This window comes from Phytophthora sojae (genome assembly GCF_000149755.1).
Source record: "Phytophthora sojae unplaced genomic scaffold PHYSOscaffold_1, whole genome shotgun sequence".
Lineage (NCBI taxonomy): Eukaryota > Oomycota > Peronosporomycetes > Peronosporales > Peronosporaceae > Phytophthora > Phytophthora sojae.
Window position 1 is genome coordinate 10,703,016 of NW_009258115.1, and position 27,233 is coordinate 10,730,248.

At 56.6% G+C, this 27,233-nt stretch overlaps 9 protein-coding genes across 9 annotated transcripts; 2 read left to right on the forward strand and 7 right to left on the reverse strand.

Annotated features, from left to right (window-relative positions):
• Positions 1–129: 129 nt before the first annotated feature.
• PHYSODRAFT_467321 (hypothetical protein) lies at positions 130–1,173 on the reverse strand (the record flags this gene model as incomplete). The annotated part of the gene is made up of 1 exon (XM_009518801.1): positions 130–1,173. One exon carries the CDS (start codon positions 1,171–1,173, stop codon positions 130–132), a length of 1,044 nt encoding a protein of 347 aa, XP_009517096.1.
• Positions 1,174–1,504: 331 nt separating this feature from the next.
• Positions 1,505–2,520, reverse strand: PHYSODRAFT_261120 (hypothetical protein; the record flags this gene model as incomplete). Its single annotated transcript, XM_009518802.1, has 2 exons — positions 1,505–1,546; positions 1,591–2,520. 2 exons carry the CDS (start codon positions 2,518–2,520, stop codon positions 1,505–1,507), a joined length of 972 nt encoding a protein of 323 aa, XP_009517097.1.
• A 257-nt stretch (positions 2,521–2,777) lies between these two features.
• On the reverse strand, positions 2,778–4,826 carry PHYSODRAFT_466551 (hypothetical protein; the record flags this gene model as incomplete). The annotated part of the gene is made up of 2 exons (XM_009518803.1): positions 2,778–4,395; positions 4,444–4,826. 2 exons carry the CDS (start codon positions 4,824–4,826, stop codon positions 2,778–2,780), a joined length of 2,001 nt encoding a protein of 666 aa, XP_009517098.1.
• Positions 4,827–6,964: 2,138 nt separating this feature from the next.
• On the forward strand, positions 6,965–9,328 carry PHYSODRAFT_284512 (hypothetical protein). Its single transcript, XM_009518804.1, has one exon. It carries the CDS (start codon positions 6,997–6,999, stop codon positions 9,043–9,045), a length of 2,049 nt encoding a protein of 682 aa, XP_009517099.1. The 5' UTR covers positions 6,965–6,996; the 3' UTR covers positions 9,046–9,328.
• On the reverse strand, positions 9,233–13,012 carry PHYSODRAFT_353688 (hypothetical protein). Its single transcript, XM_009518805.1, has 4 exons — positions 10,278–13,012; positions 10,090–10,200; positions 9,840–10,013; positions 9,233–9,760 (listed from the first exon to the last, which is right to left on the reverse strand). Exons 1-4 carry the CDS (start codon positions 11,300–11,302, stop codon positions 9,604–9,606), a joined length of 1,467 nt encoding a protein of 488 aa, XP_009517100.1. The 5' UTR covers positions 11,303–13,012; the 3' UTR covers positions 9,233–9,603.
• Positions 13,013–14,040: 1,028 nt separating this feature from the next.
• Positions 14,041–15,302, reverse strand: PHYSODRAFT_475454 (hypothetical protein; the record flags this gene model as incomplete). Its single annotated transcript, XM_009518806.1, has 4 exons — positions 14,041–14,562; positions 14,642–14,792; positions 14,868–15,058; positions 15,144–15,302. 4 exons carry the CDS (start codon positions 15,300–15,302, stop codon positions 14,041–14,043), a joined length of 1,023 nt encoding a protein of 340 aa, XP_009517101.1.
• A 267-nt stretch (positions 15,303–15,569) lies between these two features.
• On the forward strand, positions 15,570–16,653 carry PHYSODRAFT_441337 (hypothetical protein; the record flags this gene model as incomplete). The annotated part of the gene is made up of 2 exons (XM_009518807.1): positions 15,570–16,100; positions 16,246–16,653. Coding segments are annotated over 2 exons (939 nt in total), but the record flags the coding sequence as incomplete, so codon positions are not given.
• Positions 16,654–16,671: 18 nt separating this feature from the next.
• On the reverse strand, positions 16,672–18,692 carry PHYSODRAFT_353690 (hypothetical protein). The gene has a single exon (XM_009518808.1). The coding sequence runs from the start codon at positions 17,724–17,726 to the stop codon at positions 17,280–17,282; it is 447 nt and encodes a 148-aa protein (XP_009517103.1). The 5' UTR covers positions 17,727–18,692; the 3' UTR covers positions 16,672–17,279.
• Positions 18,693–21,094: 2,402 nt separating this feature from the next.
• On the reverse strand, positions 21,095–22,881 carry PHYSODRAFT_294817 (hypothetical protein; the record flags this gene model as incomplete). The annotated part of the gene is made up of 6 exons (XM_009518809.1): positions 21,095–21,457; positions 21,485–21,909; positions 21,937–22,017; positions 22,089–22,174; positions 22,235–22,511; positions 22,566–22,881. The coding sequence occupies 6 exons, from the start codon at positions 22,879–22,881 to the stop codon at positions 21,095–21,097; spliced, it is 1,548 nt and encodes a 515-aa protein (XP_009517104.1).
• Positions 22,882–27,233: the final 4,352 nt, after the last annotated feature.

The following is a 27,233-nucleotide window of genomic DNA, read 5'->3' on the forward strand; positions in this document are numbered from 1 at the left end:
AGTACACATGTATTTTGTCGGCGGAATTATTCATTTGCCTCGAGTAAATCGTCAAACAATGTGTAACTCTCTTACCCAGAGCTTGCGCTTCAACCTCGGCCCAATCCGTAGCAAGTAGACAGGTGCATCCTAGCCATGCGTAAAGTTCACTGACCGGATCACACGCATGGCTGCGAGCTCAAAAATGAGCGAAAGAATACGTCGATCCAGACGTTGAATAGCCCGCATTCCACCGTAAGTCGCGCTAAGAAACGCCAGTTTGGACTCTCGTTCTAGCGGCTGTGGCTGTATCAACTGTCCGTTGAATTGGCTAAAGCGCTTCTCCCAGGCCCTCAGAGATGGTGGCAACGGTGAAATAGCGATCAGCACCGTCTCGAGTTTCGTGTTGTTCGTCAACGCCAGATACAGCTCCCCGAGAGTGGCGTTATTCACTGAACCGGATTCGGCAGGGGTGTAAATGACAAGCTCCTTCAAATGTTTTGCCAGATGCGTCGTTGGATCTCCTAAATTTCTCATAAATTCCAGACCGTGGTCTTCCCCGATGCTGTCCACAGGATCGAACGTCATGCTAGATATGGCCGGGCAATTTTCTCCACGTTGGCTGAAATCTTCATAGGTAGAGGCCAAACGATTCAAGGAAATAAAGCTTGCCTCAATCCCTAGACTTGTTAATTGAGGGCATGCACGAAGAACGATGGCCACCACATCATCGTCAACTTCTCCGTACAAATGTAGATAGAGGTGCTCAAGCGACCACCCGCTCTGCTGCAGCAAAGTATTCATCCCGATAGCGTGGTCAAACTGCGCGTCAGGATACAGAGCGAGCGATTTCAGAGGCCCTCCAATTGACGCTGCTTGTGCTTCAAAGGCTTCGTCCGGCCCTTCCACAAGGCAACTTTCTGGCACACGACAAGAACCATAAGCTGGGACAATCACATTAATTGAGCGCTCATTGTTGCCAGCGCTCTCAAGATCACTCTCGCCTGCACGACTCTCCATCAGCTGTACGCGCGTATCAAAACCCAGACAAACGGGATCGCCACCCCATTCACCTGTCAGTTCGCCAAAAAGTTGCAGTTGAGTGCCTTTACGCAACAACCAATTCTTTCGGAGCTGTGGCTCCAGAGATTCTTTCTCTTGAATGGCCTTTATGATAGTAGCCACGTCGTCCATTTTGAGCTTCGGAGCCACAATATCCGCGGCGCGGACTAAAGAATAGGAGCTGTAGTTGCATGGAGAAGCGTTTGTGCCATCATCCCCCAGTACCTTTCGCGCATCACATCGTCGAGGAACCCACTTGCGACGGACAAGTCCTTAATGGGGGTCCTCGACACCGATAAAGCAGAGTATAGCGCCTCGAACACCCACAACGATGTGTCGCCGCCGTATCTGACCTGGAAACCATCGATGCAAGGCACTTTCGGTGGCTGTATCAAGGTTTCTTGTAAGAACGTTGCGAAGGCCTGTCGGCTCGCGGGGTGGTCAACTTCGGGTCTTTGCTCTGTTAGGCATACAGCCAGCCAGCCAATAGGAACTCCAACGCCCACTACAGCAGCCAGCAGTTTCCTCCGTCATCTCAAAGTCACTCACAACCAGCCGTAGATCAGCCAACTCGTATGTGAAATTCTCCGCGCTGTCGGTACTTGCCACCGCTTCGATACCCGCTTGGTTCAGCTCCCGATCTCGGTTCTTCACATCGTCAATAAGCTCTCGCAACCCCTTCAAGTATCGGACAAAGAGCTCTGGCGTGCATCCGTAAGATAGCTCGAAGGAAACAGCCACCCGAATACTCAGCAACCTCGGTACCGGAGCGCCGATGCGAAATGGCATGGCAAAAATCCGCGCCTTTGCGTCCAGATACGCCGCGCTCGGCTGGTATAACAATTCGTCCTTGGTCATCAAGAACCACCCCCACTTGTCGAACACGGAGACTGTCACGTCCTCAGCTTTGTCCAGAAATGCTGAAAACTCAAGCTGTGGCAAGACAAACCCGTCCCGGTCCAGCCGACACCTCCGTTTAAAGGCTTCTTCGGCCTCCACACTAAAGCCGTCTGGGGCAAGGACCTCTTCATCATCTGCATTGGTGTCGTCCTCCTCCCCTTCTTCCCCACGAGTGAAGAGTCCCAGGTTTTCAGAGCGCACGCCGCACTTTTGGCACAGCAGCATCTTCCACACTTTGGCGTCGCGGTGGGCGACGAGCACCAGCAGCTGCCAAGCTTCGCGTAGTCGCCACTGTCTCTGCATCTGTCGCTGTCGGTTGTCTTCGTCATCATTGGCTCCCTCGTCCTCCTCGGGCTCTTCGGCTCGCCGACTTCGGTGACTGCCAAGCCCTCGCAGTCTGCCGTCGCCCCATACGTATAAACGGCCTGGTACCTCTCGTAGCTCCTGGCACCAAGGGAAGAGGAACTCCCACGCAGCGATGGAATGGACGTCAATCGACGCCTCGGGGGGCGACAGATCTGACTCGGGCTCCGCCATCTTCACACTGGGTGGGCCTTCTCTCACGGAGAACTTCAACATGGTTTGGGAAAATGAGTAAAGATATCCGAAGACGGGCGCTTTGTGGTCACGACACTCGCGCCGGTCGATATTCGCTTAACGCACTCACTTCCTCGTTGTATTTACTTCGTTTCTCCTGCTTGCTAGACTACAAATTACTAACTACTTTGTTTTTCCCTGCATGCTTCAACATGGCTCACAAATCTTGTACAACATGGACGGCCGCGTCCTCCTTCACTCACATGACCAGACGCATGCTCGGATTCGGACGATGGATGCTATGATCGGACAGCCTGCACTTTGTGGCTGTGGCTGTGACTGTGGCTCGTGTGGCCCGACGTGCTGAGCAAACAGCTCAGCGCCGACGGTGTGAACTTGGACGCGCGGAAATACTTAAGGGCGTAGTAGGAATCCTCGAACAGCGCCACGACCTTGGAGAAGGCGAAGCTGCTGGCGCTCACGTTGCGGTCCGGGTGGATGGGGTCCTCAATCACCAACGCAGGCTTGCCGATGTGCGAGCGGTGGTTGTCCGCGAGCCTGTAGATGTATCCGCCATCGCGCACAGATAAGCCGTTCTTGCGGTAGTCGAAAATAATGCCGAAAAACTCCAGGATCATCAGCGTGTGCTCGCCGAGTGACACCGGGGGCTGCTTGGGCTGAGCCGACTCATCGTCGCTTTCCGTAGAGGACGAATGGCTGCACGACGAGCTGGAGTCCTCCGTGTCCGCGTTGCTGCTCGACACGCTGACCGCATCGATCTGACGAGCGTCCTGCGCCTGCTTCTTCGTAGTGATAACGCTTTTGCGTTTGGCTGCCGAGGACGACGACCCAGGTGGGGCCGACACCGCAGCGGCATAGGTGGATGGTGGCCCGGCAGGCTTCTTCTTCTCGGACACCTTGGCGATACCTGCTGCCACCGCAGCGTAGCTGAATCGTGGCTCAGCGGTAGAGCTGTCATCCGTTGCTTTCTGCTTCACACGAGCCACGATAGCTGCATAAGATGAGGTGGGCGCTGGAGACGGCAACGAGGCCGACTTCTTCAATAAACCGTTTCCGCCTGCTGTCCCTGGTGCTTTAGAAGACGACGCCTCGACACTATTCGAGCTTGCTGCTACCGATTCTGCCTGTATCCGTGCTGCCTTGAGCGCCTGATTCTTCGCTGCGAGCACTGACGGCGCGGGTGGCAACGACCCCGACGCATAGATAGAGGCTGCTTCAAAGCACGACTCGCCATTTCTCCAAAGCTGGGAGAAGTGGATAATCATCAGCACGACCGAGTACGAGCTGAGTCCACCGGTGTAGGCGTCGTTCAAGTCCCGTTCGCGCAGCAGCTGCTTGAAAACGATCGCCAGCGGGTACAGCTCAGGCATGTTGTCCGCGTAGCGCTTGATGAGGTCGCGAGCGAGTAGTCCACTGTGGGTTGCCGCTGACTCAAACGTAATGTCGATGGGCACGGACGTCTCGGCGCTGACCAGTTTCAACACGGGCACTTTGGCCGTGTCCAGCACGAGCAGCGACTCGACCCACTTCTTCTTCTCCAGCACTTTCGCGAGCTCCTTGAGGTGCTTGGCCGTCAGCTGCGAGTCGTTCACGTCCACCACATCCAGAATCACGAGGTCCACGTCGCTGCTCGGCAGCCAAATGCCCGTCGAGTACGAGCCAAAAGTCTCCACTTTGGACTGAGGCCACAGGGACAGCACGCTGGCGCGCACGTTCGCGATCATCTGCTCAATGTGGACGGCCATCTTGTCCACCGTCTTCTTCGTGTACTCAGTGTACTCGAGGATCTCCTCGTGCAGTGCGTCCGTCACCGCGCGGTCGGCCGTCATGGACATGAGCGCGGGCTTTTTGGCCTCCTCCTTCTTCTTCTGCTTGGGTCCCCAACTCGGGAAGTTGCTGCTGTTCATACAGAACGACGAGGAGGAGGAGGAAGCTGAGGACGACGACGAGGCCGCGGAGCCCGCATTTGGCGCCAGTACGAGCTTGTGGTTGCGGCTCTTGACGTTGTCCTGACGCAGCAAGTCGGCGGTGTCCTGCTGCTGCTGTTGCTGCTGCTGCTTGGCCTTGTTCTCCCTCTTCTTGGCCTGCTTCTTGGCGGATTTGGACGGCAGCTGAGCAGCGGCGGCCGGCGGCTTGTAGTGCTGCTGGGGCTGCGCCTGAGGCTGAGCTTGATGAGGCTGAGGCTGCTGCTGGAAGGTGGCGGCCTTGTGCTGGCGCTTCTTCTTGGCCTTGTCGTCGTCCCGGCGCGGCGCGAGGTTGGCCGCCGCCCCGCCGCCGAGCTGGCGCCGGTGGTCCACGCCCACGAAGGCGGCGTCGCGAGGCTTCATGGGGCTGTAGCGCTGGGCTGGCTCGGAGCTCTTGGATGGAGGGGAATCTGGGCACGCACGCGGCTTTGTATTGTGGAGACGGAGCGGGCGGACGGATGCAACAGTCAACGCAAAGCCCAAGCACTGGACGAGGAGGTCGGAATTAAGCGGGGGTAGGTACCGTGTACCGGTGGTGATGAAAAGTGGTGTGCGCCACACCACCCAGCTTCAATTTGGCCCTCTGCCGCAGCGATACTCAGCTTCAGTCCGGCGTCGCGGCGTCGCGGGATCTTCGCCTGAAGCGCCGCCAAAAGCTGAGTTTGGTCAGCGCCTGCTTCAACTTGACACCGGCACCAGCCACGCCACCCGTTTTGGTCTGCACCACCACGCGAAGGGCTCAGCTCGGAGAGCGCATCGCGCTGACTGTGTGTGTCAGACCAAGCCCAGCCAGCATAGCATTCGAGCGTCTGAGTCGGCGCGTCCCACGGCATGACGCGCGGCGCGGAAATCAGTTGCGAAACCCAATTTTTGGTCGTAGCAATCTTTTCCATTATCGAGTGGATATCAAAGTTAGTTTCCGCGGCGTTACTGTACGAGTCGACGCATCCCAGCCCTTGGCTTGCACACTCACTGCAGGGGCTCATTACTGCAACGGAGTCGTCCGAGCCGAGCGTGCCGCCATCCGGGGGCGAGCGGAGCTAAACCTTACCGCGAGAAGCGTCATCCGATCAGTTCGTCCACCGCCACCACGACGGGCGGAAGCAAGAGCGGACGAGGGGACGCCACCATGGCGGAAGCGGACGCGGACTGGCTGCCGGACCTGGCGGCGCTCGCGACGCTCAGCGTGGCCGTGCACTACGTGCTGGGGCTCTACGGGCTGCTGGGCGCGCTGCTGCTCTTCGTGCTGCTGGAGCACGGCAGCTCGCTGCAGATGCAGCTGCAGCTCCAGCTGCGCGCGGACAAGCAGGAGCCGGCGCCGTCCGCCCTGGAGGACGACGCGTCCACTGAGGGCGACGACGAGCTGCTGGCCGCGCCCGACGACGTGCCGCCCGAGCAAGAGCGCGACCAGGAGCAGGAGCAGCACAGCGAGGAGGAGGACGAGGAGCTGCAGCGCCGCCAGCGCGTGGCCCGCCGCCGCATGGCCAGCCTCGTGGTCAACGACGTGGGCAGCGCCGCCTCGCCGCCGCGCGAGGACATGGAGATGAACTCGCGCACGCCCATCGCCTTCGAGACGGAGCTCTTCACCGGCCGCGCGCTGTTCCTCGTGCGCACGCAGCCCGAGGACCCGCACTACGTGGCGCTGTTCGCCGGCAAGCGCCGCATGTTCTGGATCCAGGTGCAGGGGCGCTTCAAGAGGGCGCCGCGCGGACCTGTCTACCTGGGCGGCGAGCTGCCGGCGCGCATCGCGCCCGGCGTGTTCACACGCAGCGTGGCGCTGGTCATCATGGGGCTCATCCGCAGGCTCGTGGGCCGCGTGAGCTTCAGCTTCGGCAGCTCCGGAGATAGCAGCGATAACGCGGACGAGCTGCCGGCCGTGGCGTTCCCACTGTTCCAGTCAGTGGACCAGTTCGTGGAGACCGCGGACGGAGAGCTGCCGCCGGAGCTGGGCGTCGCGGACTTTGGGGAGAGCGAGGAGCAGCGCAGACTGAGGAGACACACGCCGCTCGGCGCCGAAAAGTACGAGGTCGGACCCACGTACACCTTCGACTTCCACACCATGTACGTGGACTTGACCCGCTGGGAGACGGCCAATTTGCCCGGCGGGCTTAATGCCATGGATCTGGCCAGCTTCTTCGACTCGCTGCCGCTGCGCCTCGTGGCGTACGACGTTTGCTCCACGGCGGCGGAGGCGGCATCGGATAGCCATCGCCAGCGAGACAAGGACTACCTCTTCTCCTTCGAGGTCAAGTACAACAAGCACCGACGTCATTTGCAGAGCGACGACGAGGTGATGACGACCGAGGAAGCCATTAGAGAGCGGGGAAGTGGCAGCGGGAGAGCATCAACGTCGACGGTATCTGGAACGGGTTTGAGTCTGATGGGGTCGGAGATGAGCACCATGAGCACGACGTTGAGCGATGCGAGCTCGCTCACGGAAGAGGACCCCGTATTGGCGCAGGAACACGCTGCGTTCTTGCGGCGTGAACACGCTCGACGGCTCGGGCAACTTTCGTTCTCGTATTTGTGCTGGATGGAGGAAGTGGACGTGGCGTCGGACGTCCGTCGGGTGCACTACGTGTTTGCTGTGAAGGACAAGGTCGGTGAATACGATGAAGGTGTGGTTGACGCGGAGGGCGAACTTCCGAAGCCTTGGTGTCGCTACCGCCTCGCAATTGTAAGTAGCTACGAGCTGCGCAACCTGCTACAGGGTCGTCACGCCGCCAAAAGCGGCAAGGCAACCGAAGAACTGGAAAAACTACGCTTCCACAGCCGCTCGCGGATCGGGAGCTACAGCACGATCTCGACCGAGGCGCAGCAAGTTGTAATGCACCTGCAGAGGCTGGCTGCAGAACCGCTATCATCGTCGGCTTTGCCCTCGTACTCCAGCGATTGCCCAAGCGACACGGAAACACTTGATGGGGGAAATGACAGTGAGGACAAGCAAGCTCCTGACGAAAGCAGACTGATTGCAGCCCAAGCAGCGCTATACAAGTGTCTAACGAAGCGCGAACGCCTGCAGGACTCGTACACTCCCAGCACCAAGCTGTCCCCGTCGCGGATTGGTGTCAACCTAAGCCGCCGCGACCGTGAAGAAATGGGCGTGGTCTTTGAAGGTGTGGTGTACCGCTACAACGCCGCTGAATTCCTAAGGCAAGAAGTCCTGTTGCTGACGAAGGACGCGCTGCTATTCTACCGATCGTACGCTTCCAGCGCTGAGAAGAAGGTGCCATGCTCGCACATCATCGGAGCTCGAGCTGTGGAAATACCGTCAAGTGCCGCGTATCGCGATGGTTCTGGCGGTACTGACGGGGCTTTTGCGCTGCAGATCAGCACGTTCGCTGAAGAAATCCTGCTGTGTGTGGGCACGGCTTCTACTCGAGATGCGTGGGTGAGGGGCGTGCTCCAGTACTGCAATCCCAAGGCCAACTTTGACTGCGCGCTGCAAGGCGAAATGTACATCGGATTCACGGCCTCCACTGCTCTCCGACCCGCAAACCGCGTCGAGCTCAACTCGCGGTTGCTGTTCCCGCAGTTGAAACAGCAAGAGCTGCCGAGCAGTGCCGTCACCAACCGAGTGGACGCTGAAACCATTGCTGCTGATACCATTCCTGGCGCTATGAAACTGGTGAAACGTACACTGAGGCGTGCGCTCCACATCCTCAACAACGCGCAGCACCTTTCAGTGACCGACGTGCTGGCGTTCTTGGACGATGCAAGCGCGCTACGAGCAGTGGACCTGCAGCTACTGCAGGACTCGGGTTCGCACGAAGAGCAGGTGGCGTTCTACCTGAATCTGTACCACACAGTGCTCGCGCACGCTATGATCGCTCAAGGATTTCCGCGCGGCAAAGGACAGTGGAGTCATTTCCTCACGCGAACCTGCTACGCGCTGAGTCGAGGCCCAGAAGGCGAGCAGGTGAGTCTCTCGCTAGCTGAAATCGAGCACGTGATTCTGCGAGCGCGCTTACCTCGCGCCGAGCTGCCGCATCTGAGCTTGGCCAGCATTATCAAGGCGGCCAACGACCCAGCGAGTCGACTGCGTAACCTCGGGCTGCAGCACCCAGACTTTCGCCTCAGTCTAGCTCTGGTGTTGAACCACATGTGCAGCGAGGAGATCGTGATCTACGAACCGGAACACGTGCACGATCAGCTGAATGCAGTTCTGCGCTCGCTACTGAAGCGTAGTAGTGCTCAAGGCTACCTGGAGATGAAGGAAGACTCGAACACTATCGTGCTGCCACGCGTATGCGAGTGGTATCGCCATGATTTTGGCGGAGCGGCTCGAATGCGAGACGGCCAGCGCGACGAAGACGCTTCAGCGGTTTATTGTGTGCGCAAGCTGCTGGGCTTCATGGATGGAAGACTGCAGCTTCAAGTGATCAATGCGCTGGGCCTCGACGACGCCCCTCTCCGCACCAAGTACCGTTCGTTCAAGTACACGCCCAAGACTACCCTGGTGGAAGACAAGAGTTTACGACCGTCCGTATCTGAAGATAGCAGCGCCGACGCTGAGTCGACATCACATAGTTTCCAAAAAGAAGAAGAAGAAGAAGAAAGTGGCGGGACAACTCAGCTGTAGCAGACGCGACGCTCAACATCGCTCGCGCTGTCGTATGTATATTTATCATTCTTAGAGTTCGTTAGCAAGCCGCTGTGTGGCGAGTCAAGCAAGTGCATTCATGAACGTCCACTTCAGCCTGGTTTCCGCTTCAACATAACTTGACACTTTGCTAGTCGCATCTCCCAAGTCCGTCAGCAAGGCTTCAATTTCACACGCTTAATTGGTTCTTTTGGTTTGGCTCGCTTTGCTTTCTCCCATTCATCGCTTCCTCAGCTCTACTACTTGCTACGAGGTGGGATGACAACAACAACAACGAGAGTTCTCCAGACCAAAGCCAATAATAATAATATCAATACGCCTTGGACGTTCGTTCAACTGACGCGCGCCGCTTGCTTTGATCTGCTGCTGCTCGACATCTAACACACCACCCATTTCTTGGCTCTTCCCATCCATTGACGTCTTCGCCACTTGCACGTCGCAAACAGCCGAGCAGAAGTAGGTCCCTGCCAGTCGACTTGGTGGCAGGACGCAGCTTCAGGAACTGCGTGAACCAGACTAACGACCACGACGCAGAGCTCACTGCGAGGACGTCGGCGACGAATTCGCCGTGCCGTTCGAGGTAGGGGGTTCCATGTGGTTGTCGGGCTTGATGCACTCCAGCATTTTCACAAGACGCTCGTTGCCCACCATTTTTTGCCCCAAAATCTTGAAGTGATGGCAATCGCGGTTAGCACTGCAGCAAGAGGCAAATGAGAGGCAAAGTCAGTTTCCTCAGTACTTCCATCACTGATCTTAAGCACAGCATAACGTACTTATCATAAGGAGGCACCATAATGTCCAGCATCGCGCAACCAATGTCAGAGCTAGCCTGGATGTTGTGCAGGTTGAAACGACGAGGGTCCAGCCACGTGGTGGTGTCCGCGCCATATTGACCCTGACGACTCACGCGCGCCCACGAGACTGAGCCTTCTGCAGGGTTGATTGCGCTGAAGAGCACACAGCACAAGCAACTGTTAGCTCGAGAAGAACTGGCCCACCTGACAGAAAAGACATCGAACGTACTCGGAGGTGAAGGTGGTGCCATCGTAGGTGATCTCATCTCCTGTTTCCAGCGTGTGAATCTCGGTATCGGAGACAACATCGTACGACGTCACTTTCGCAGCACCGTACAATCTAATCACACAACCAGCAATAACAAATTAGCCTTCCGCATACAGATGCCCACAGACATTGAGGTCACAGGCCCTTACACTCTCGTGACGACGCTCATGCCTGGGTGGTTGTGCAGCGGGATGGTGCTGTTCGGCGGCATGAAGAAGATACCAATATCAATGGTGTCACTCTCCCAGAGCTTCCAGTAGTGCACGTCGCTCATCGTGTTGGCGATCTGCGGGGTCGGCACGTGGATGCCGAAGTGGTCTGCTCGCAGCGCGTTGCACAGCGCCACCACGGGGCTCAGCATCGTCTCGACCTGCTTCAGCGACAACCTGGTGTTGGGGAACTCGGCGCGCTCGACGCCAAGCTGCGTCAGCGTGTGGTTGTGCGTGGCGAGCATCTGGTGCACGACGAGCTGCACGCCCGAGAGTCCCTGTAAGCTGGCGTTGGCTGCCTGTTCGGCCTCCAGCGCCTTCTGCGCCTCCTTGGCCTGGACCGCCGCGGCTGCAGCGGCCACGAGCGCGTCCTCCTTGGAGAGCGGCGGGTTGGGCAGCGACACGCCGCCGTTCGAGAGCTTCCGCGGCTTGCCGTCGAGCCCGTACTCGGGCTCCTCGAGACAGTGGCGGATGGATCGGGGGCTTATTATGGGGCTGCCGCTCACTTTGAACACATTGTGCGGCTCGGCGTCCGCGACCGGGTCACCCGGGTTGCGCGCGCGCGTGGGGTCGATGCGCTTGGTATCTTTCTGTCGCGGCATGACGTGACGGTGGTGTCTTGGTCTCTGGCGAAGCTGGAGCTGGTGGGCGGGTCGCCTGACGAGGCCGCTGTAGTGGTGGCTGGGGTCGTAGGCGGTGGCGGGCTCTGGGTGCGGCTCTCTAGCGAGCGGGAATCCTCCAGGGGATGACGAGTGGGTCGGCTCTGTGGGGGTCGAGGTCGAACTCGAGCTGGAGGTCGAAGGACTGGGATACTCGCGCAGGAAGCAGTAGACGAGCTTGCCGACGTCCTCCTTGTGCTTTCTGCTGGGGCTGGAGCTGGCGCTGAGCTTGGACTGGACGGCGCGGGTGGCGATAGACTCGCTGCTGTTGGCAGAGGGGTCAGAGAGAGCGTGAGACTTGGCCATGGTGAGCGGAGAGGTCGTGAGCTGCGGCCTCCTCCCCTCGTCCACGGCGACCACGAGGCGCGTGCCCTCTGGGCGCTTGCGCTTCTTAGTGGCAGCCAGCGTTCACACACGATGGAACGCCACGACACTGAGGCGAGCCTCTAGTGATGAAGGCAGCGCCACGGCGCGCTCGCTTTGATGGGCGCGGGTGGGCAACGACTGCGCTTTTTAGAGAGTGCAGGCAGGCGCTGCGCCAGCCGGAAGCATGCGAGGGAGATCGCTTTAGCTACGCGTCTAAAAGACTTACTTACCGAGGGGGGGGGAAGCTTGGCGGAGCTAGGGAAAGTATGGGTTGCCAATGCCCATGGACACGCGATGCGGAAAGAAACGCACACCTCGACTGCAAGACACGCCGCCAAAACAGTTGAGACAGTAACCAAAAGAGGGTGAGGTTGGCCGTAAACGGCGGCCAAAACAAGGTGGTATAGCCCCCAGAAATGTCAGCCTTTTTCATAGTCGCCGGTTCGCAGCTGGGACCCGGAAATGGCGACGTCATTTCCAAACAGACGGCGGCCAGCCACCGGCTGGTGAATAGATTGATGAATGTATATTCGTATTGACAGGTACGTTTGCAGCCCAGCGTTGTTTAAATGGCAGAAACAAGATATGTATTACTGAAGTGCATTCGGTTTTGCAGTCGTTTGGAGCGGATGTTGAGAGCTCTGGCGTTCGTGAACTTTTTGCCAAGTTAAATGGGCAGGTTTGGCGACGACGTCGCGGTCACCGGCAATGTCAAACCAGCGTATCGTAAAAGCAGCCCTCTTGCCGACGATACAGCGGCGGACAGTATTGACTTCGCTTGCCGGCGATACATGTATGATGGCGGCTTGAAGCCGCCGACTCGAGCTCGACGCTTTCAGCGAAGAAGAGATTTGCTCGCGTTGTGGTCCACACGCATTCATCGTGTCTCTGTCGGGGCATAAAGACAAGGACGGCCATAAAGACATGATCGAGCGCCATTCCAATGCCCGCCGTGCTGGCAGCTAGGTTGCGGCGCAAAATCGGCACGTTTCGGGGCTGTTACGGAGCCTGGAGGTGTCGGCAGTGTATTGAGCACTTTTGGCTCGAGTTTCCGCCCACTTTTGAGGCCCATTTTCGCAGCCGGTTATCATGAGATCAGACGTGAAATGAAATTGGCCGGCGCTCATTCTTTGTGCTTTAAAAAAGGCTGATAATTGTCCCCCGAATTATTCTCTAAAACCGCGGTTTTAGCCTAATTCGAGGGGCAACCAGGTCAAGCAAGCTCGGCCTCGGCCACGACTTCCCACGTCTCGACCGGCCCGAGCGTGCGCCACAGCTGCAGCTTCTCCATCTGCCGGACGACAGTGAAATCGATCAGCTCGCACCGAGATCCATGGTCTAACACCAGCAGACACTTCCAGCAACAACCACGGCAAACTCACCTTGACCCTCCGCCCAGCGAGGCTCGGCCGTAATTCTTTTGCCAGCTCCGCGCGCGCCGCACTGGTGAGATCTCCGTAGATGAAACTGCACACGCCAGTAGCACTCTTCGTCAGGCGATCGTGCTAATTTCCCGCGCCCGGCATCCTCGATTCGTGGCTTCGAAATGCCGGGGCTTCTTCAAGCAAAGTTGAGCGGCTCGACGCTCGAATCGACCAGCTAAGCTTACCTCACATGAGGCATGAACTCGTCGTTCCTCTCGACACCGTAGATCTACACCATCAAGCAGCGCAATGAGCGTGAGTAGCGGCCAACAAGCTGACAAGAACTATTCCTCCGAAATGCAATCTCACCTCCTTTGCGCGGCGGTGCGCGTGCGCCAGCTCGTCCGTGAGCGTCAGCAGACCGAAGACGCACTGGAAGTAGAGCTCGCCCTGGGGGGGGGAATAGCAGTCCGCAGTAGTGAGTAAGAAAGCACTCGCACTGCACACTATGATCCATTCGCAACCGCCGCTCACCTTGAACGTCACCGTCTCGACCTCCACGTCCAGCACGCGGAGCTCGTTCGCCAGCTCCGACAACTTGGCTGCGGCCTCCTCCGCTTGCATCCCCTGACACAAATCATACAGACGTTAGATTCGGCAACGCTGATTGGGACGGAAGATCGCCGTCACCTTCACTCCGGACACGACCGTCATGTGCGGCAGGAACGGCGACGTGCTCAGTCGCGCTGCATACGTCTTGATAATGTCTCCGAGCTCCTGCGTCGCCGCCGGCCCGGGCACAGCCCAGATGGAGAAACCCGCCACCACGTCGGTCGAGTCCGCCATAATGCTCTCGGCGCTTTCAAAGAAACTGAAGCAAATCAAACGGACGGCGTTGATTGGTCGAATCGTGATGTATGGCTCTTCAACTTGGCCGCCTCGCGGAGCACACTCGCCATCCTAGATCAAAGAAACCAAGGCAGACATTGGCCACGCCTGCCTTAGTTTCTTTGATCTAGCATGGCGAGTGAGCTCCGCAAGTCGAATTCACAAGTGAGTTGGAACTTCTCACTGAGAATGCTCGGACCGAAGACACCGAGCCGCTCGGTGTCTTTGAGCTCTTCAAGTGTCGACACCATCGGAGTTTATCGCTGATCTCGGTGGGTCACCCGCTTGCTTTTGTAATGCATGGGAGCTGTCTTCCTTGAAGGAATGTATAATAGCTTCCTACCGCTGCAGGTCGCCTGCTAATGGGGAAGATCTAACTGAATCAAAGGCGAAGGATCATCGGGTGCAAGAATGCCAAAACGTAATTTACTCTGAGGCCTCTATCTGGCTCTTCACGGTGGCGAGCTGCTTGGCGAAGGCAGCCTCGCCGACCTGGAGGGCGCCCTTCTCGGACGCGTCCAGCTCCGGCATCTCCTTCAGACACGCCAGAATGGCCATCGCCGATTTCTCCAACTCACGCACAGCCTCGGCCAACTCATCAGTTCCAATGGGAGGGTACAGCGCCGCGCCAAAGTCCACGATGGCGTCCTGCGCAGCGGTGTAGCTCACGTCCAGCCTGGCCGTCCACTTGAGGAACGCGTCCTGGTCGTTCGTGATGGTCAGCTTCTTGATAGTCAGCACGCCGCGCTTCATGATGGCCGCGCACATGGACAGCAGCTTCACACCGCTCTGGAACAGGGTGCGCTCCTCCTCCGTCAAGCTCGACTCGAAGCCAAACTCGTCGTCCTGCTCCACCTCGTCCAGGGCCGGCGCCTGGCTGTCTCCTTCCTCCTGTTCGGCGAGAAACTCCTTGAGCTCGTCGACCGTCGAGTTCAGCATCGTAATGCACTGTCGACCACAACGATAACAGTGCAATAGTTAGCGATTGTGCTGCATTATAAAGGCAACTCCGCAAGAGCCAATGCACCTGCAGCATGCTGCGCTTGGACGCCACGCAGTTCGACTTGGACACACGAGCCGTCGAGTACTCCCACACACGACCGGTGAGCTGCGGCACCTGGGCCAGGTCGCCCTTCTCAATGTCCTTGGTGAGGTCGTGCACGCTCTTGATCAAACGACTGCAACCAGCAAAGGTCAGTTTTCACTTCAACGTCACAGTCTCCGCTAAGCCACAACCCACGCAGCCCACGTACATTGCATCGTTGATGATTTCCGTAGCGAGCGACGGTCCTGCGCCGCAGAATAGCGCAACGGTGGTGGCGGCCAGCACCTGCTCGCAGGGCTTGTCCAGCGCCTCGCAGATGCTGGCGGCCTCCTCCTTCTTGGGCGTCTTGCTGTACACGAGCGAGAACTTGGTGACCGTGTGGCCGATGGCTGCCGTGGCCTGGAAAGTTGCAAAAGTTCACGCAATTAGGCGTCATTTTAGCCTCAACAAGCAGCAGAATTGCGTCAACACAGCGTCAACCCACCGCCACGAAGACCTCGCGCGCGACGTCGAAGTCCGCCTGCTGCAGCCAGAACGTGGGCTGGAAGAGGTGCTGCTTCTGGTTCTTGTCCTGCAGCTCGTCCAGCTGCTCCAGGTACTTGGCCAGTTGCGCCTCGAAGGCCGTCAAGAAGCTCGCCGCCATGGCTGCACGTCACTCGTTGCTTTCAGCCAAGCGACCAAAAACCCAAAATACGCCTTCTCCACCCACCCAATATAACAGTAACGCAATCATTGCACTTCATTGGGTTCCATGTCATTCTACTTTGGGTTTGCGAGTCACTGACGTGGACCACAAAAGACAGTCACAGCGCGGGAAGTGCAGCAAGTCTCAAGTCACTCTCTCACAGTCCTGCTGCAGTCAGTCCCCTCCTTTAGCTACAGTAGAGTTGTTGCGCCGACGCCAATGCAGATGATGGGCCTGGCGGCCGACGACATGATGGACGAGTGGGAGTGGCCCGCCAACTGCAAGGCGCAGCGCGAGATGGAGAACCACCTGCGCTGCCAGATCTGCGGCGACTTCTTCCACGGGCCCGTGCTGCTGCCCTGCTCGCACACCTTCTGCTCCGCCTGCGTGCGCCGCTTCATGCAGAGCAAAGGCACCAACGCCTGCTGTCCGCAGTGCAAGCAGCCCTGCGCCTCGAGGGACCTGGTGCCCAACCGCGCGCTGGAGCAGGTGGCGCTGCTGTTCGAGAAGTCCAAGCCGGAGCTGCTCAAGCGGCTGCAGGGCGGCGCGTCGGCCCCGAGCTCCGCCAACTCCACGCCCAACACGGAGAGCGGCAAGACCAGGGGCAAGAGCAAGGCCAAGCAGGACAAGCCCGAGCGCATGCCGCTCGTGTCCTACAGCGTCATGAGGGACAAGGAAGTGCGCAAGCTGCTGGACTCCATCAACGTCCGCGTGCCTACGAAGAACCGGGACGAGATCATTCAGATTCACAAAGAGGTGGGAACAGCAGTTTCTTCGGACGGGTCTGTGTTGCACGTTAGATATTTAGATCTCTTTGCTGATTTTCTGGTTGGCTGCACTTGGCTGGGTCGATTGTTTCTTTTCGGCTTTATTTGTTGTCGCTACTCTGTTTGTACTGTAGTACGTGCTGCTGTCGAACGCTCAAGCAGACTCGGTCATCCCGAAGAGCACGAGTCAGCTACGTGAAGAGGTGGTGCGAAACCACTACGCCAGAATTCAGCAGAAGGCTAAGGCGGACGCGTTCAAGCGGTCCCATAGCGGGGGAGAGAATGCAGGAAGCGGGAACGCGGCGTCTCCGGCATCCGGCGTGTCGGTGCAAATGCGCGCCAATTTTGAGAAACTTAGACAAGACATTGCCGACCGGAAGGCGGGGAAGAAGCCGCCGACGCCAGCGACCGACACGTCGTCAGCAAATACTCCAGCGAAGTCACAGGGTAATACTGCAGAGGGGGATGCGGCTTCAGTCGGCGTGTGGCGTCACTTTTGTGCGCTGGATACGAGCATCAAGCAGGAGTTCTACGTGAACTCGGTGACACATGAAATTCGAGTGGAGTTGCCGTCCCCACTCGTGCAGGAGCAGTCACCTGCGAATCGCTATGATGATTTGGGGGGCGTTGCCCGTGCTGTGGCTGAGAGAGAATCAGCAGTCAGGGGCCGCAGCGGCGCAGTCAAGACACCGACCAAGGCGAAGGCAAAGGCCAAACGGGCGATTGCACCGGCGTTTGCTTCACCTGACGCAACGTCCGAGTTCCAGAGCGCTACTGAAGAAATTGTCGTCTCAGACAATGAGGAGGAGGACGCAGAGGATGAGCAGGAACTTGCGAGTGAAGGCAGGAAGCGAGAAAGTCTCGGCAAGCATGCTCGGAGTAACGATGACAGCGACTCGACAGCCGGCGAGGCTATTGCTGCAAGTGCGAGTGCTGAAGATGACGCTGGCGAGACAGCTAGCGAGTGGCAGTGCTCCAGGTGTACATTAATCAACGAGCCGGCATGTCAGCAGTGCGAGGCGTGCGGCTTCGAGCCGGTTCCCGCGAAGAAGCGGCTGCGCAAGAAGATGCATTTCCAAAGCAAAATATCTTTGTCATAGACTTCAGTTTGATTTTTTTGTCTCGCTTTCATAATAATGCGAGTGCCCATTTTGCCTTCAGTCTCAGTCTATGATAGCAGCGCCTTGAACTCCTCGTACTCGATCTCTCCGCTGCCGTCGGTGTCCAACTCGTCCAGCATCCGGTCAATGTCAATAGGTAGGCCAAAGTCCTTCTTGATAAGTTGCACCAGCATTTTACGTTCCACGTGACCTGTCTTGTCAGCGTTGCCTCCACAAGCTACAAATGCGTCGATGAAGTCGGACTCGTCGTCGAACTGCGCAGCGCGCAGCTTCTGGGCCTCGATCACCTGCAGAAACTCAGCAAACTCGATTTCTCCGCTGTGGTCGTTGTCGACCTCTGCGATCATCTGGAACAACTCCTCGTCTGTCGGCTTCTGCCCCATGGCCTCCAGCACCTTCGACAGCTCGTACTTGTCGATAGTGCCGCTGCCGTCTTTATCAAAGTGCACGAAGGACTCGCGGCACGCATCGATTTCCTCTTGCGTCAGGATCATGGCCGCAGCTTTCGGATCAAGATAGTATTGCAATAAAGTCGGCGTCGCTTCAATCCAGCAACTTCTACAAAAATAATAAGAAGAACCAAGATTAAGGAGGAAAGTTGAAATCAGGAGTCATTTGGAATTAATAAACAGCACTTCCTGGCGCCACATTCGTCGTGGCACAGTACAGTACACTGCATCTGCATACTGCTATCAGTTCCTTTCACTTGTCGATGCTAAATCCTTGTCGTCTCTCCATTTCATGTGCGTTGATGATTATCATGTTGCTGTCCTTAGATCTTGATCAGCAGAATCTCGCGCACGTACAGCGTCTGTTAAAACAAATGGTAGTCAAAAGTGAGTCAGCATGAATGGATGGATACACAGAATCTTCAAGTAGCGGTCACATCGACGTACCCAAAGGCGCTCACGCTTCTCCTGCGTGGGCAGCAGCCGGACGAGCTGGGGCACGAGCTCTTTCATCTGGGTGTGCGAGCAAATAGAGAGCAGGTAGCTGAAGAACGCGTCCAGAGACATGGCGTCCTGGCCGAAGAGACGGCAGTTGTCCTTGAACACCTGCAGGTTGGCGTAGGGGCACTTGGACTGCACGAAGTTCATCACCTCCGAGTACACCTGCTTCATCTCCGCGCCCTTCACAGACGGCGGGAGGGGCGGCACGGGCTGCTGCGGGGCCTTGGGGGCGGAAGGCTGCACGAACGAGTTGTACATGGCTTGAGCCTGTGGCGGCGCTGTGTACGAAGTGTTAGGCGCTGGTGCCGGGTACGACTTGTACTTCAACGACGGGTTGGTCGGGTGCGAGTGCGTCGACTCGGTCGGCGCCGGAGGAGCCACGCCGCTCTTCCGCTGCTCGAACTGCGCGTACAACTCCCGTTCGGACTTGTACGAGCTGTATCGGCGTAGCCGCGGGTCATTAGGGTCCGGCTGCACAGTGGCCGGTGCTGGCAGCGATGACGACGACGCCGATACCCGCTGCTCGCGGTTTGAATTCGAGTTGGAGAACGACGAGGTGCGAGAGCCCGTAAAAGATGCGCGAGCTGCGGCGGCGTGGTCCGCCGCATCGGGCGTGCCGGTGCTGTTGCGGTAGCTGTTGCTCGTGCTGGTGCGGCCCGATCCGAACGAGTTCGGGTTGGGTTCGACGCCAAGTCCCTGCTGGCTACAGGCACGGCGAATGGAGTCAAACAGCACGTCGCAGGAGCCCGGAGGCGGGGCCACCTGACCGCTCAGAATCTCACTGGGGGTGACCTTGCGGCCGTAGAACTGCCTGTTCATCTCTCCGCGGACCATGAACGTGGAGCCGTGGAGACCAACGCCGGCGAACGCGCCCTTGGCGTGGCTGTACGTGTAGTTGCCACTGATGCCGCCTCCACCAGCGTTAACGCTGGCGCCGGCCGAGCGGCCGACGGGACCCACAGCCAGGTCCAGGCCGGCACCGACGGAGATCTGCGTGCCCTTCTTGAAGGTCTTGACGGCGTTGGGGGAGCCCAGAACGATGAGGAAGTCGATAATTTCACCCCCGATTTCGGCTCCGAAGCCCATGCCCGCTGTTCCGATGCCCGATGGACTTTAAAAGCACCCAAACACAGAGAAACAAACACATTTAAAAATTATATAGCCGCAAAAATGCAATTAACAAGAAAAATATGCAACTTACGGAGACCACGAGCCGTCCTCGAGGCGCGCCACGACCACGCCCGTGCCCATTTTGCCCGTCCAGATCATGCCTGCCTTGACGACCGTGAGGAAGGCCAGACCCGCGGCGTTTTGAATCATTTCCGCAGGGATAGCGGAGTCGGCGTCCACCGTGGAGCTAAAGCACGAGTCCAGGATGGCGGCGGCCTTGACAATCTCCTTGTCCATGGACGAGTGGTAGGGCATGTGGAGCGGCATGGTGGTGGCGGGGGGAAAGCAAGCTCCAAGGAGGCGGCGGGGGGCGAAGAAGGCGTTAACGGAGCTCTTCGGCGATTCTGGTTCTCTCGCTCTTTGCCTAGTCGGACAGCGATATGATGAGCGTCAGAACTGTGCTCTTGGGGTTTGTATGGGTCGTGTGGTGTGTCTCACACGAGGGACTTGTATTCGGAGTGCACTCATGACGCGGTGAGGAAAATAAAACTTCAAAGTTTCGTCTGCCCAAATTTTGAAGTTTCAACTTTTTCGAGAGGATGTCTAGAAAATAAATGTTTTGCACTTCGCGTCGGTAGAATCAGTAACCACAGTCTGACGGCCCGAGTGGTGGCAAAAGATCTGTGGTCCACAGATCTTTTGCCACCACTTGGGGCCGTCGCGACAGTTACATCAGTGGGAGGAAGTGCTCCAGCCTGAAGCGTTGGAGCACGAAGCAGGATAATGGTCATGAAGCCACGTTATGATGGCTAATGATCGCACAGTCATCGATTGGCTGTCCACCCCGGTGTTGGTGCAGTCATTTTCCTGTTTTTAATACAGTAGAGTTCATTCATTACATATTACTGCGCAACACATAGCGGTATCAGAGCATCGTTCCTGTTAATTCATCTGCAACGCTTATTTACTTTCGCAAATGCGATTCTTTTAACAAAAAAATAATTACATTATGAAGTATGAGACTTTTTATGAAGTTTGAGAAATTGGTGAATGATCGTACAAATTGGCATCCAAAGAGGGTGTCATTATTGTTAAAACCGCCAAAGATGTCCATTCCAAGAGACAAAGAAAATGTATTGCCGCTTGCAAATACTTTGCCCTCTAAAATAGACCTCTAAAATAGTCCTCTAAAATAGACCACGCCTGTCTCTTAATATGAGTGGACACGAGATAGGCGAGGGCTGATTTAGCTTTGTGCTTTGGTGGGGGCCGCTTTTAGGTCCAGAAACTCGGTTTGGCCCGTCTAGAATGGCATTTCTGCGTTTCCAAGTCGTAGAAAAGCGCCTTGGTCGAGAAAACAGACCCCAACCTTGCATCTTAGACCTGCACTGGCGATATATATAAATCAGACCTAGGTCTTAATTAAAAGCTTGCTAGACTAAAATCGAGATTATTAACGAGATAATAAGCATGCGTTGGCCAAAATATATGCAAACGGCAATATAAGCCTACGCTAAATCTAAATTGTACACCTAAAGATAAAACGACCACATGCAGATTTCGCTCAAATGATAATACGAGCCCCGCTTTCTGAGCTATTTAAACGGCCGCGGGGATGCACGTTACTGAGCTGCGAGCAAATAAAGAGTGCAAACGGCCACCCGAGCCAAAATGTGGCCCTGTGTCTAATACAGTAGGTAGACAAATTTAGACATCCTCAACCATGAGCTCCAGTGTCTGCCCCGCCATGGGTTTCTTCTCCAGGTATCCCACGAATTTTTCGTCCATGTATATCAGCTCTCTTAAGACAATTGTGATCCTCGCCACACACACAGACGCACTAGATTCATGGTAGTGCACCCCAAATGCTTGCGCATTGTACTGCCACTGTGTTTCCAGCAGAATTCTCTCGCTATGACCGTGATCGTGCCGTTCTCGGTCGCGCATTGCACTCGGGTGTTGTGCAACGTGCCACCGCCACCAAAATCAAAACCGAGCGAGACGACAACATCGTCACAGGTAACTTCGATTGGGGCGATGACTGCATTAGCGCCAACTTCGACCGGGGCGGCGACTGCTTCAGCACCGCCCCCATGTTGCTCGTTCTCGAGCGACTCCAGGCGCTCTTCGTGGCACCGGATGCGTTCAATCAGCTCTTGTTCGTCCTTTTTTTAGCTTGTCAGTGACGTAACCCGCAGGCCGTGCAAATTGACTTCGTCCTTTCGGAGCTTCTTCAGCGTTAAGTTCTGCAGGTGGACTTCTTTCTTGACCTTTTTAATATAACGCCACATCTGCTCGTACTCCAGCCGTTCATGACGGGGCAGCAGAGTGGCGTGAGATTGATTTTCAGAGGCACTTACCGCGAATCTTGATGTGGCCTCTCCCTTCCCGTCTAGATCGGTGATTTTCTTGAGCACTTCAGATAGCGGGATTATTGGGTGGCGCTTACACAAATCGGAATCCCAAGCGATCACTTCTTGGTGCTTACCAGGAGTGATCTTAACATCTGGATCTTTGTTGTATATGTTGGCTCTCGATCGCATCACCCCATCCTCCATATAATCGTGACCACCTCCCTCGCTGAAAAGGTTATACCATGAGAACGAAAACAGATCATCTACCACATGCGCAAACAACCACTTACCATATTCTGGAGATCCATAGAACAGAATGTCTTCTTGGCTTTTAAGCTTGTTATAAGCCGCGTCGGAGTAGCTGGCAGATCCTGTAAGGTAACGTGAAAAAAGCAATCATTAGAAACACTACAGTCATAAAGAGGTTGTTGTAAGTACGTACCAAATTGGACAACGTCCATGTCAAACACGGATACAAGTAAGTCGTTGTCTGTAGCTTCCTGTACATTAGTCCGATCTTTTGGCGTACTGCACAATCACCCCAGCTTCTTAATCGCCATCTTGGTTGCCAATTTTTCATCGACATACACGATTGCCTTGATCCCATTTTGCCGAGCAAATATCAGCGCGTCCAGAATGTCATCCAGGCTGCCACAACGCACACGAACTATGTACTCTTGATCTTCAGGATCAAATAGTCCCAGCGCCCTCCGGTTCCGGCGTGTTATCCCGGCGCCCATTGGTCCACCGATCCTCGAAAGGTTTCCACCACCGCAGAACGCGTACATTGAAGCCGTAGCATTCCTCAGCCTCGCCTTCTTCTCCTTGTGTGTCTCCTTCGTCTTCATCGTCGTCTTCAATGTCGCTGTCTTCATCGTCGAAGACGTGCGTGTGTGTAGTCATCCGCGACTTGCTCCACCACGTCGCGCTCTAACTTGAAGTCCCTGGATGCGCTGTTGGTGTCGTAGTGCAGTTGCTCGTTGAACTCGCTCCGCCTCTGATTCACAGGGTCGTCCAGCCATTCCATCGGCTCGAATTCGAGCAGGAGCGCCGATTACCACCAGTCCAAGACGCGGGGGTGCTTGCCAGGACCCATTTCCACAGGGATGGGTCGCTCCGGAACCCTTGTGGCCAACAATGGGGATGCGTTTGTGATCTAACGAAAGCTGGCAGCGTTTCTGTGGTAGCTCCATTAGGTGGTCTTCTCTGACTCTCGCAGCGGAAGTATCGGGCATTCTAGTGATGCGCTTAGACTGACTTTGCTTGGCAGTCAGACCTGGCATGCACCTGCATTTGGTCACGGGAGGCGGCACCCTTCGGCACATACATCCCGCCTTGATGCAACCATTATTTGGAGTCAGCAAAGATGCATCGCACATAGCCGGGCTCAATACCCTTGGAGGAAGGAAGTTCTCACACGCACTCATCCTCGCTTTTAAAAATCAGAGCTACACGGTATATCCAAACGAACCGTGTGGCGATGAAATCGTTACAGGTCGTATGGTGCGTAATCCACGAGGGACTTGCGAAATACACCTATGAATGGCCATTTCTTTTAATTTTAACACTGTATAAACGGGGAACCTTATCGAATATGGCTCGGCTTTGGGCCACAATCGAATTCGAATCAATATGACTGGCATATGACGTTGCGATGGGACGACAACAGGAGTATCAAGTTGCTTTTTAAAATGACATCTACACTTAGTAGTCACTTCATCGTCTCATATCTAGCCGCTAAATGACAGACCGGTAGTACGTTTATGTATTGGAAGTAAGTTCACATTCAATTCCGTAAGGGCATATTTTAACTTTCCTGGAATTAGCTTTTTATAGAATCGACGTAACAGGCTAAATAGGCAAAATACGCGCAAGACTACACCTTTTCAACTTTGAAATGGCAAGTTAATCATATACGATGATTATGATTATGTTATTCAAATCATATTGCCGCTTGCAAATACTTTGCCCTCTAAAATAGACCTCTAAAATAGACCACGCCTGTCTCTTAATATGAGTGGACACGAGATAGGCGAGGGATGATTTAGCTTTATGCTTTGGTGGGGGCCGCTTTTAGGCCCAGAAACTCGGTTTGGCCCGTCTAGAATGGCATTTCTGCGTTTCCAAGTCGTAGAAAAGCGCCTTGGTCGAGAAAACAGACCCCAACCTTGCATCTTAGACCTGCAATGGCGAGATATATAAATCAGACCTAGGTCTTAATTAAGAGCTTGCGAGACTAAAATCGAGATTATTAACGAGATAATAAGCATGCGTTGGCCAAAATATCTGCAAACGGCAATACAGTTTATAATGCAATTTGCAGTTTTGAATTTGAAAAGGTATAGTGAACACTGCAATACGAGTAAATGTCACTTGGCGTACGCTGTCATGTCTGACCAGCAAAATAAAAAGGCGTTTTTACTGGTTTTCACACGGCTCATCTCTCGGAGGTCAAGGTGTGACGGGGCACACAGCACTACTTAACAGAGGAAGCAGGAGTATACAAACTTCAAGTGAACAGCCGTTCACGTGTCCCTGGTCTGAAGGGGACGACTTGACATGAAAAGCGGTAGATCTAAGACTGAATGTATTTATAGGTTGGTACAGATTTGGCCTGCATACAAATCCTAAGTTCCCTATAGTTTGTGTCATACAAAATGTATCTGTTGGCTCTGAGGCCACTTGGGTCACTATCCAGGGGAGTGACCGATGTAGCCATCCCTGAATAGTGACAGGGTCACTATTCCATGTAACCCTGTTACATCCTCCCCCACTTAGATTCGATCTTATCGACCAATCAGAGCGAGGTTACGCCGGCGACTCACATTTTACTCGCAAAGTCGAAATCCATCGACAACGGCGCGAGCTCTGGCGCCTCGGCTCCCGGGCCTCACAGAGCAACTGGCGCATCGCCGAGCAAGCCGCAGGCTCTCCACGTCGACCGGAAGCATGCCTCCAAAGCGCAGTGCGCGCAGTGCGAAATCACCTTCGAAACCGCGGGCCGTAGGGCCGAAGACCAGGGCGGCCAAGGCCAAGGAAGAGTCGTCCGGGCTGATGGAGGCCACGAAGGCGGCCGAGGAGGTGGTGCGCTCTCGTAGCAGCACGCCGGAGAGTGGCCGTCAGGCCGGGGCTCGGAGCAAGTCTCCTGACGCTGCGCAAGGCAAGGAGGAGAGCCCTCGGGGCCATAAAAGCCCGGCTCGCGACTGGGAAGCCGCCGTCTTTGACTGAACGATGGTCCAGTACTCCGGTGAGAGTCACCGACGACGAGAACGTCTCGGAGGGCAGCACGCACGCTGCCGAAGGCACGGAGCTGGCGGCAGGCGACATGACCAACGCCTCGGCCGACGCAAAGGCCTCGTCAGAGAAGGAGGCGGAGGACGCCGAGTCCGGCTCAGGCGACAGCAAGCAGTCGCACGACGAAGTCGCCATGGCCGACGCTGGGGTCGTGGCCGAGAAGTCGCCGAGCGACGCGGGCTCCAAGCCCAAGGAGGTGCTGGCATCCAAGCATCTGACGCTGGCACAAGGTAGTGAGCGTGCCCAAGCGTCGAAAGCGGCTGCCGCTGCGAAGGCCGCCGAGGCCAAGGCGAAGAAGCGTTCAGCTTCCAGGTCGCCTCGCGACTCCAGCTCCAAGCTGTTCATCGACTCGGAGTCTGAGGACGAGGAGGGTGCCGTCCACGAGCCCAAGGAGCTCTCCAACAACCTCGACGAGCAGCAGCAGCAATACCACGCTGCTAGCTCGGGTGCGTATGCCAGGCAGCCGACTGCCACGACTGCCATCGCGTCTTCTTCAGGCGGGGATGCCACGAACCCGCAGGGCTACTTCCCGCCCGAGCCTGGCACTGGTGCGCCAGCGCTGTTGGAGAAGCTCTCGGCTCCTCGTGGCCTTATCGGCGGGTACACCTCGAGGGGTTCCTATGAGCGTGCTCTTGTTGAGAAAGAGCCACTCTTTCTTGGCGACGTTGAAGTCGCCCGGTGTGTGCTACTAGCACCACACAAGCTCACACTGAAGGAGTTCACCACACTTCGAAAGAAGCCGGAGGACAAGGGTGGACTCCATCCTGTGTGGGGTTTCCGCTGGGTCAAGCCGAATGACAACATGACCTGGCGCGAGGTGGAAGACCTCTTCTGGCGGTACGTCCAGCGCAAAGGGTATTCCGACCAAGAGTTCAAAGAACTCCGTGAGGATCGCACTCTGTCCGCAATCCTGGACGTGCGCGAGCTCCGCATCGAGTTCGCTCAACTCGTGAGCAAGCGCAAGCTCCACTCGAAGATGGACGAGCGGAAGCAAGAGGCGAGAGCCAAAGCTCGTGAAGAGCGCGGGCGTGGTGCGACTACGTCTGCTACCGTGCCCCAGGAACCGGCCAAGAAGCCAAGGACTACTTACGAAGCTGCCGCTGCTTCTCGTCCCATAGCTCAACAGCCTTCGGGCAGTCTGCCTGGAGCTGCTCAACGGGCTCCCACGAGTTATCCGACTCAGGGTAACCCCTCCACTTCACGAGCAGCTGGCGCTTGCCATGGAACCGCCGCTCCCGGACGACTCGTTCCACGTGGTAGTGGATCTGCCCATTACGATCAAGGAGGGCCGGCGGTGGCCTCGCACGGCCATGGCTACGAGCCTGAGGCGACGCAGCCGTATGGTGGGGCCCCGAGTCAGGTGGTGGCCCTGCAGCAAGAGAGATTCGTCTTCTCCGGGACCGTGTGTACGTCCTCGAGATCGCGCTTGGCGTCGGCCTTGGTGGCGAGGCTGCCGCTCGTGCTGGTCAGCCTGGTGCCGTGGAGCGGCTCCGTGAGGCGGTTGCCTCGCTCTATCAAGAAACTCGCAGTCTCCATGGCCGTGTGGATCGTCGAGCCGACCTGTCGTCTTACGACTCGCTGCGAAACCAGCTCGCTGGCCTTCGGGCCAAGCTTCATGGCCACGCGCCGTATCAGGAGCAGCAGCAGCCCCACTCGTATCAGGCCCAGTTTGGCCAGGGCTCGTACAGGGCCCCTGCGTATGCTGCTCCGATGTGCGCCGCGCCGTCTTACGACCAGCGCGCGTATCAGGCGCCTTACCGCGACCCGACGCCGCGCTTCGAGGAGCTGCGCTCTTCTCCACCGGGCCACCCACCGCTTCCTGTGGGGCAGCCAGAGCCAGAGGGTCATGGTACCTCTTAAGACGACCCACGTAAAATGTCGGGTGAGTCGTCATCGCCTTGGGCAAGTCTATGGTGTACGCCGCGCCATGCCGGCTGAGGACCGTGAAGGGTCCAATGAAGCGGTGCTTCAGCATTTTGCTCTCGACCGAGCTAACAGTGTTTAGCGGTAGGTTTCTAGTATCTAGGAGAACTAAATCCCCAACCTTAAACACGTTCATGTTTCCTCTTCCATTTCGGTCAGAGTACTCCTTCTGTTTATCTTGGGCTTGCGCCATGGTGTCTCGCACCCTGTTGATTATGTTCAGCCTGTCTTCGGCAAACGAGGACAGTTGCTTCCGCAAGGTGGCTGGACTCACGTCCGAGACTTGGGAGGAAAAGGTTTTCCGAGCCTCTCCCCCACTTAGGACCGAAGCCCCGGTACTGCCTCGTAATGTGAGCGGCACCTGAGGGTG

Bases quoted from the DNA above. Each gene is read 5' to 3' on its own strand.
- PHYSODRAFT_284512 (XM_009518804.1), top strand. From the start codon at position 6,997: ATGGAGGAAGTGGACGTGGCGTCGGACGTCCGTCGGGTGCACTACGTG.
- PHYSODRAFT_353688 (XM_009518805.1), bottom strand. From the start codon at position 11,302: ATGGCCAAGTCTCACGCTCTCTCTGACCCCTCTGCCAACAGCAGCGAG. The intron at 10,014-10,089 runs GTACGTTCGATG...TGTGCTCTTCAG, and splicing joins GGCACCACCTTCACCTCCGA to CGCAATCAACCCTGCAGAAG. The intron at 9,761-9,839 runs GTACGTTATGCT...CTCTTGCTGCAG, and splicing joins ATGGTGCCTCCTTATGATAA to TGCTAACCGCGATTGCCATC.
- PHYSODRAFT_353690 (XM_009518808.1), bottom strand. From the start codon at position 17,726: ATGATCCTGACGCAAGAGGAAATCGATGCGTGCCGCGAGTCCTTCGTG.